We start from the raw sequence: 9,306 nt of genomic DNA, 5'->3' as shown, positions 1-9,306 counted from the left end.
CCAAGGTATATATAGGGGTGGCAGCTGCCGCCCATGCAAGTCCAGCTGCCCGGCACCAACATGCTCGCCCTGGAGGCTGCACAGTAAGTGGGTCCCCCTAAGCCCACATTGGGACCCCCACCCTGCGCCATCCCCTGGGCCCCTCCTCCAGGCCTCATCCTCATGGACGCCTGCCCCACCCAGGAGCAGGTGGATGGAACCGGGGTCCACGCTGCCTTGGCCCTGATTCTTTCACCACAGACTTCCCTCCCTTCTTCCCAAGCCTGCTTCTCCAGGTCCCCAGAAGTGGCATCTGAGGACACTTGCTGCTCTCCTCTCGGGCCATGTCCTCTCCCAGGTGGCCCTGTGTGTGTCTCCGGGCCTCCCTCCCGTCTCTGTTCTGTTTCTGGGCTCTGCTCTCCGCCTCTTGCTTCCTCTTGTTTCCTCCCTTCAGTTCTGTCCCCCCCCCTTCTCTCCTTTGGTCGGTCCCCACCACCCTATCTACATTCCTGGGGCCAAGAAATATCTTGTCCCTGTGCAGGAGTCTCTTTCCATGCCTTCCTCCTCTTCCCACTTCCCCTCCCCCTCACCTGGTTCCCTGTCTCTCCCTCTCTCTGCCCAGACATTTCTCCCTGGTCCAAGTCGGACCCATTTGCCAGACTTGCCCACTAAGGCCCTGGCCACCCCCACCTGCTGGTGCCCAACCTCCTCTCCTCTCCGGGGACTTTCTCTTCTTCACTTTCCCTGCCCCCCCCCCTGCAGCTTTTGTCTATGCAAATTCTGGGGAGGGGGGACATTTGCCTGGCCCCCCCACTTCCTGTCCTGGTGGGGGAGTGGGGGGTGAATGTGGTGGGGCTGGTCTCACCCAGGGACACCCAGCAGACTTCAGAGCTGTAGTGGCACAGCTGCTGCCACCTCCCCCATCAGCCCCAACCACTTGGAGACTCAGGTGGCTGAGGGTGGCTCTGACATGCCCCTGTGTCTCTCCCCTGCCAGGCTCGATGGGCCACACTTCAGCTGTCTGGTAAGTCGGTTCCCCCGGGGTGGGGCCTATGGCCCTCTATGACCCCCTCAGGTCACCTCTCTGCCTCAGTTTCCCCTTCAGTGCCTTCTTCTCTCTTTGTCTTTCTGAACTCCCCCTTGTTATCCTCCCACCCTGTTCCCATCCCAGACCCATTTCTGATGTCTCTATCCCTTTTGCAAGCTCTGAGACCACCCTGGGACTTGAGTGTCTGTCTGTCCCACACTTGGCAAGTATATTCATTCCTCTTCCCCACTCCCTACTCCTAGTACTGGAGATTGAACCCATGGTGCTCTATCACTGAGCCTCAGTCCTTTTTGGGGGGTAGGGGGTACTGGGGATTGAACTCAGGGGCACTCGGCCACTGAGCCACATCCCCAGCCCTATTTTGTATTTTATTTAGAGACAGGGTCTCACTGAGCTGCTTAGTGCCTTGCTTTTGCTGAGGCTGGCTTTGAACTCATGATCCTCCTGCCTCAGCCTCCTGAGTCACTGGGATTGCAGGTGTGGGCCACTGTGCCCAGCAGTCCTTTTTAATTTTGATTTTGAGATGGGGTCTGCCTAAGTTGCTGAGGCTGGCCCAGAACTAGAAGTCTTCCTGCCTCAGCCTCCAAAGTAGCTGGGATTATAGATGTACACCACCACACCTGGCTTTTAAACTTTTTTCCTTTATTCCATAATTCTTCAAACACAGAAAATACTATACCCAACTTCCCAGGAGCCACAATTCAGTCCAAGAGAGAAAACCTTCCTGATGTGGTTGAAAGAAAACTACTTCTGGATCACTTCCCAGCCTTGAGTTTTTTGGTTTTTTTTTTTTCCAATTGAATATAAGTTACAGGTCAGCTGACTGTCCACGTTTGTGTATGTCCATGAGTTTTCACATTGTGCACATACCTGTGCCACCATTGACCAGATGCAGATCCAGAACATTCCCATTATTCCAGAATAGAGCATTCCCTCATGTCCCTTCCCAGGAAATACCTGCCTGGCATCATCGATTGTTTTGCCTGTTTTTTTTTTTTTAAAGAGAGAGAGAGAGAGAATTTTTTAAATATTTATTTATTTTTAGTTCTCAGCGGACACAACATCCTTGTTGGTATGTGGTGCTGAGGATCGAACCCGGGCCGCACGCATGCCAGGCGAGCGCGCTACCGCTTGAGCCACATCCCCAGCCTTGTTTTGCCTGTTTTTGAACTTTATATGAAATGACTCATGCAGCAGGTCGTGTTGGGGACTTGACTCTCTTCCCTCTACAATAAATGTGGCTGTTCTTTTTCCTTGCTGTGTAGTACTTTAGCCAACTATGCCACAGCTTGTTCATTCATCCTGCTGGGGGGGACCCTGCTTCCGGTCTGAGGCTCTTAACAAAACTGCTCTGATTATTCCTGACTATGGCTCTTCTGTGGGCAAGGTTTTCAGCTGTCCTGGGCTTACGAGGGCTGCAGGGTCACAGGGATGGTGGATATTTATGCTAGCTTTAGTGTCCACGAGATTTCTAAGGCTAATGCAACACATGACTCTTGGAACAACCCAGAGCAACACAGAGGTGGTTTAAGGAAGTGTGGAGCCTCCACCTCTGCCACACCTCCTCAACACCCTGTTATACCGACTGCACGTAGACCGGCTGCCAGGTCCTCAGGAGCCACAACTGTGCTGGGGGTGACTGCTGTGTGTCCTGCTCACAGTGTGCCTATCTCTCTCCGCTCCTGCCTCTTCCTGCCTGTGGTACCTGGTCTCTGAGTCTCTCTGCCTATCAGTCTCTGCCCTCACCAGCCTCTCCCCTCACCAGCCTCTCTTCTTCCTCTGGCTCTGTCAGTCTCTCCTGGGGTCCAGGGTGGAGATGGGGCTCCCTGAACCCCGGGTTGATCCCCCCCCCCCACCCCAGCAGTACCCAGATGGCGTCTTCTACGACCTGGACAGCTGCAAGCATTCCAGCTACCCCGACTCAGAGGGGGCTTCTGGTGAGTGGCGCTGGCCCAGACTCCTCCCCACCTGGGCCTTGGGCCCATTTCACAGATGGGGAAGCTGAGGCTCAAGGGAGGTCTCATGTGGCATGGTAGAAGGGTGGCCCAGGCTTCCAGACTGCCTCCCCTTCCTCTCCCCCACATCACTCCCCCATGCAAATCCTGGGGTCAGAGATTTGCACAGCCCACAATAGTCCCTCTGTGCTGGGGACACTGAGTGGGAGGGGGCCTCCTCAGACCTCCTGGCTTCTGACTCAGTGCTTTCTCCCAGACTCTCTGTGGGGCTGGGCCGAGGCCCCCCCTGTCCCAGCCACCTCCTATGAAGGCTTTGACCCAGCAATGGCCACCTATGGTCACCCCTCAGCTGCCCAGCTCTGCTATGGACCCTCAGCCTACAGTCCTGCAGGGAATCTGGACCCAGCCCCCAGCCTGGAGGCCTCTGGGCCCAGCCTCCCAGCATACCCCAGCGAGGACTTCACCAGCCAGGTGAGGGGCAGGGGACAATGAAAACCAAAGCCATCATCTAGTGCAGGTGTCCGAGGGGCCAGGCACTGTGCTCAGCCAAACCTGGGCACATAGCAACCTTCTTGTTCCTTCAGTGCCCCAGGGCAAGAGCTGTCCCTGTTCCAGTGCACCAAGGGGCTGCCCAGACTGACCCTGTGTGCTGGCCAGGCTTTAATGGAGGCAGCTCAGGTGTCCCCTGGCCTGGACATGGAGATATGATCCAAGGCCAGCATCCAAACTAAAAATAAAATGGAGACAGAGCAAAGAGGGCCACAGAGAAGGGAGAGGGAGGAGAGGGAGGGAGGGTCCCTGGATATGCAGGTGACACTGGCCTTCCACAGACTCTGGGCCCCCTGGTGTGTGCCCCGTACCCCAGCCCTGTGCTGTCAGAGGAGGAAGACCTGCTGCTGGACAGTCCTGCCCTTGAAGTCTCAGACAGCGAGTCTGACGAGGCCCTCATGACTGGCCCTGAAGGGAGGGGATCCGAGGCAGGTACGTGGGAGTGGGGAGGTGGAGGAAATGCCCAATAGAGACAGAGGGAGGGTCTGAAGGAATCATGGCTTCTCCTACTGTATTCTGCACCTCTGAGAGTAGGTTCCAGATCCATGCCACCTGCTGGCTGTGTGACCTTGGGCAAGCACCTCCACCTCTCTGTGCCTTGGTTTCCAGTCTGCACAGAGGGAATAACTTTGAGTGACTTTGATAGTGAGTACCCCCCGCGAAGCTGTAGGGAGGACTAAATGGGTTTGTAGGTGCAGAAGGGATAGCACTGTGTGGCACAGTGAGTGCCCAGTATGTCCATATCTTCAACATCATTACCAAGGCAAGAGCCGCAAAAGAAATTCCAAGACCTAACCCTATTTTGTTAACCCTTACTGCTGCCCACTGTCTATATCTCACACCCAACTGGGAAGTTGGCCACGGATTGTGTTTGACAGTGGGCCTGTTTCCCATCTGTGAACTGGGCGTCGCTGTCCTCATCCCTGTCTTGTGGGTTGTGATGAAAACGAAATGACCCCACACTTGGAAAGTGCCCAGTGAGACACCTGGAGTGAAAAGCTCCCTCGAAATTTATAACAGTAAAATAAGCCCGCACAGGAGCCCGCTTTCGACTGAGCAGACTCCAGCTCAGAGAGGTTGTCACACACACACACACACACCCCCATCACACTGCTGAGACAGGGCAGGTGGGCGTGCCCCATTTTGAAGTCACCAGTTTTGTGGGGCCGTTGCTGCTTGTAGGAGCCCAGAAGTCCTATGCCCTGGCCTCTCCCAGGACCCACCTTGCCTGGGGCAGAGAGGCCTCGAGACTAGGAGCTGGAGAATCGGCCTTGGGGTCCAAGCTGACTCCAGGACGCCCGCCAGTCTGTCCCATAGGAGCTCGGTCAATACCACGCCCTGTGCTGTGCGGGCGCGTAGCTCAGCCCCCACCGCGCAACGCCGGCCTGTTCCATCCCCAGCACATAAACAAGACCAAACGAGTGCCCGCGGGCAGAGCAGGGAACGTGGCAGACAAATCCTTAAGGCCGAAGCAGGGCAGAGGGACGGGAATTTCGGAGCTAATGGCTTCAGGAGGGGGTTGCTGGATCGCAGGTGGGCAGAGACAGGTGCACCCAACGGCCAACTCCCCTGCCTCTGCTGCGGACCCAGAGGCTGGGGCGGAAGCAGGCGGGGCCGGAGGGACGTCCGCTGACGCGTGTCCCGCGCTGCTGCAGGGGCCCGCAAGAAGCTGCGCCTGTACCAGTTCCTGCTGGGGCTGCTGACGCGCGGGGACATGCGCGAGTGCGTGTGGTGGGTGGAGCCGGGCGCCGGCGTCTTCCAGTTCTCCTCGAAGCACAAGGAGCTCCTGGCGCGCCGCTGGGGCCAGCAGAAGGGCAACCGCAAACGCATGACTTACCAGAAGCTGGCGCGCGCCCTCCGCAACTACGCCAAGACCGGCGAGATCCGCAAGGTCAAGCGCAAGCTCACCTACCAGTTCGACAGCGCGCTGCTGCCTGCCGCCCGCCGGGCCTGAGCGCACCGAGCCTCGCCTGTGGAGCCGCTTGGGGACCTCATGGCCCAGCCAGGACCCCTCCAGAGTCCCTGGGTCACCTTGGCGACACGGCACTCTAGGACATAGGATCCATGGATCCCCACATTTGGGGTGGGGGCTGCCACAATCCCTAAGCCCTGCCCAGGGCCCCTCTAGGACTCCCCAGTGTGTTTCTGGGACTCTTTTGTCATGTACAGGATCCCCCAGGATCGTCATGTTTTGAGTCACAGGACCTATGGACCACTGTATTGTGTGTGGCAGGCAGGGGGGTGGGGCATGGGCAGTGTGTCCAGAATTCCAAGAACTTCTGGGGGATCCCCTTATGTCTGAGGTCCCCCCCCCATCCAGGCCAGTCACCTCTTTGAAGCCCCTTGTGTGTCTGTGAACCTTCAATCTCATCAGATCATCACACCAGGAGGGGGCGCTGCCAGAAACTTTAAACCCTGGGGTGGGGCGTGTGGTCCCTTTGGGATCCCCTTCTCAAGTCTGGATCCCTCTTGTCAGATCTGAGGTCCCCTGGTTATGTCTAGAGCCCTCTGTGGAACCCTTTATCTTCCCAGATCTCTGTCCATCTATGGTTCTTGTCACTCTGTACCCCCAGATCCCTTTGCCATCTTTGAGATCCCCTGTTCTATGGAATCACTCTGCTGTCACTTTTTTTGGGGGGCGGAGTCTGGAACTCTCTAATCACATCTAGAGCCCCTTTGTGATCCTTTGGTTATGTCTGAAATGACTTGTTAGGTCTCGGGTCGGGGTAGGGGTTCAGTAGCACTTAGTTTGGGCCCCTCTTGTCATATCTGGGATCCTCCAGTCACATCTGAGACACCCCCCAGGGGATCCCTTAGAAGTCCCAAAGGATGTCTGAGATTTCTGGACCTTCCTGGGGTGCCCTTTGTAGGCCCCTGTGAGCACCCTTCTGCCACCACGGGGATTTCTGTGTGTTGGGCAGCTCCCCCTCCCTTGGCAGTTCTAGCGAGAGGTCTCAAGCTGGTGAATCCCCACCCCCACCCAGGCAAACTAGGTCCCTGGTGGTGTTTTCTTTAGTTCACTGAAGCGTTTTGAGGGGAAGAACCTGAATTAACAGCCAACCTTTGAAATAGGGAGATGTTTCATGGTCCAGATTTCTGGCTTCGCTTAAATCTTTGGACAATCTGGTAACAGTGAGCCAGCTTTTTGATGTGGAGAGGTTGCAGCAGGAGAGTGGCCTCCTCATAACGCATCATCTATTCTTGCACTTCCTTGGTCCCAACTATTGAGTTTCTACCCTGTGCAAACCCAGCAGGAGCCGGAGCCTGCCTGTGTGGGAGCTGTCACTTGGGAACCATGGGAGTCAAAGGTCCAGAGCCTTGAGGCTGGGTGGGCTAAGCAAGTGAAGTCTCAGTTTGTCCCTCTGAAAAGTGGGGGAAAGGAGGAGGATCTCAAAAAAAAAAATAATCCTTGCAAGCTGGTCTCCACCATGCGGCCAGCGCAATGGTTTCATTAATGAGGTTCTTGGCATAAAAGTTAGCTAGCAGAGATCGAAATAAAACACACAGACTCAGTTACCTTATTTCTATTGCCAGGTCCGAGAGGGCTCCCCTCTCTGGTTCGTACCTCTAACCGCCCGGCAGGGCAGCAAGGATTACTCAGGGCTAGCAGGAGAGAGAGAGTGAACACGCCAGGGAGTAGCCTTTTATTTGGGAACAAGAAATTCAGGGGAGAATTCCATCCAATGAAGGTTGAGGGGGGACCGCACTCCAAGGTCAGGGTCAGTGATTGGGCCCCCGGGGTCAGTGGTCAGTCACACCCACACACGGACGGGTTCTCTCATCAGGAGAGGGCCGGGAAAGCTCCGACACAGCCAGAGCGCCTCAGACCCAAACCGGGAGTCACCCAGTCACGTGTGAAAATGGCTCCCCACACTGGTCAGGGTGGTGCACACCTGTAATCCAAGTTACTGGGGAGGCTGTGGCAGGAGAATTGCAAGTTCAAGGCCACGCTGGGCAACTTAGTGAGATCCTGCCTCAAAATAATAAAAGGGTCTGAGGATCTAGCTCTGTGGCAGAGCACTTGCCGGGTATGGATGAGGCCATGGGTTCCATCCCAGCACAAAAACAAAAACAAAACCACCTGTCAGCCCCCTTGAACTTCAACACATCTCCTGAAATCCACCCCCAAGGAGGATGGGAGGAGGAGGAGAAGTCTTAAGGACCCAGAGAAGGTCCTGTTGGCATACCCAGCACACAGCGTTGGTGCTAATCCTCCCTGGGGCTTCTTCCTGCAGAGAAGGTACTTTATACAAAAGCTATCATCATCGCCCTAAACGTGGAATAAAAATAAAGCAAAAGGAGTCAAAGTGGAGGGATGTCCTGGGACTCTTTTCAACCTCCTGATGCAGTGGGGCTGGCTGTCGCTCAAACAACGCGAGAGCAACAGAGAAGGGGGAGATAAAAGAGGAAATCAAAGCAACAGACCTGGCTGAGCCTTGAATGACAAAGTGAGGATGTAGATGTGCAGACATTGGGGGTTCCGTTTAATTTTTGTGTCTCCCTTTCTTCCAGCCAATTAGAGTTCTGCCCCACCTCCTCCTCTCTTTCTCTTCCGTCTAGGTCTCTATCTCCCTCTTTCTAGGTCTCTGTCTTCCTCTCTCTGAATTGAGCCCTCGGGCTGGCGGTGGTGGACGCGAAGCTCCAGTTGTTAGAGTCCTTCTTTGTCACCAGGCCCTGTGAAACTGCTGGGTCCTGGAGAGGCGAGGCAGTCTGCCTGGCAGCCCAAGGCGTCACACGGAGGCTGCCTCCTGGTTGGACTGGCGGTCCCCGGGGGCAGGGAAGTTTTCAATTCTTAGGGGATTTTGAAAAAAGGGGGGGTGGGAGACGCGTAGGAAGAAAAAGGGGAGGGGCTTCACGTCCTACTGGGTACCTCACGCAGCGTCACTTCTCGGTGGCCCGCCCTACCCCTGTCCCTCACACCCTGCCCCTCCCTCCCACGCCCACCCAGCGCGCCCCACAACACCTGGTTTCCCCAAGTCCCGCCCCGCCCCGCCCCGGGGCCCGCCCCTTCCCCTCCAGCCCCACCGCCACCCGCCACCCCACTTCGGAAAGCCGCAGGTCCCCCTGCTGGGAAGGGCAGCAACATCCTGGCAGCCCTCCAGGGCCTTCCCAGCTCCCCTCCCTCCCCCATGGGGACACCACCCTTCCCCTGCGTCCGGTGCCCGCCTCGCTCGCTCCGGGAACAGTCGCGGCAGTCGGCGGGGCTCGGTCCCAAGGGGCGCGGCGGCCAGTCCAGAGCCCCAGGTGGCCGGGGGCCCAGGCCTTTGGATCTGCCCACGCCCGCAGAGCGGGACGCGGGAGTCCCAGAGCCCCAGTGCGCTCCCTGGGGTCACAGAGACCTCCTCACCCCCCCCCCCACAGTTGTCCTGCCTACGCTGGGAAACCGGACCCTCCCTCCCGGCTCTGGTTTCCCGAAAACTCCTGACTTGCAGATACTAAGAATGGCTTTCTAGAGGTCTCTCCCCAACCCCCACGCCAGCCTCTGACTCCCGGCCTCACCCACCTAGGACCCCTGCCCCTCCCTTGCCTCCAGGACCCAGGCATCCTGGCCCTCCTCCGCCTCCTCTTTCCTTCTTCGGGACCGAGAACCCGGGGCCGGGGCCCGGGTTCCTCTGCTCCCGGACTTAGGATTCAGGGCACCCAGCCCCCTCCTACCCGAGACCCTGATGTCCCCGCTTCTGGCACCTCCTCCCTCCGAACCAGGTGTCTGGAGCCCCGCGGCCTGTCCTCCACGCGGACCTGGCGTTCACCCATCTATCTCTGTCCAGCTGTTAT

At 57.2% G+C, this 9,306-nt stretch overlaps 1 protein-coding gene across 1 annotated transcript; it reads left to right on the top strand.

Annotated features, from left to right (window-relative positions):
- Window positions 1-33: 33 nt before the first annotated feature.
- SPIB (Spi-B transcription factor) lies at window positions 34-9,209 on the top strand (the record flags this gene model as incomplete). The annotated part of the gene is made up of 7 exons (XM_081273669.1): window positions 34-83; window positions 976-1,003; window positions 2,892-2,964; window positions 3,239-3,453; window positions 3,813-3,963; window positions 5,187-7,771; window positions 8,092-9,209. The coding sequence occupies 6 exons, from the start codon at window positions 34-36 to the stop codon at window positions 5,483-5,485; spliced, it is 816 nt and encodes a 271-aa protein (XP_081129795.1). The 3' UTR covers window positions 5,486-7,771; window positions 8,092-9,209.
- Between the last annotated feature and the right edge of the window lie 97 nt (window positions 9,210-9,306).

This window comes from Spermophilus citellus (assembly GCF_964194105.1).
Source record: "Spermophilus citellus genome assembly, chromosome: 18".
In the NCBI taxonomy this organism is placed as follows: domain Eukaryota; kingdom Metazoa; phylum Chordata; class Mammalia; order Rodentia; family Sciuridae; genus Spermophilus; species Spermophilus citellus.
Note: the sequence above shows the minus strand (reverse complement) of the source record. Positions and strands in the feature narration are given on the sequence as shown.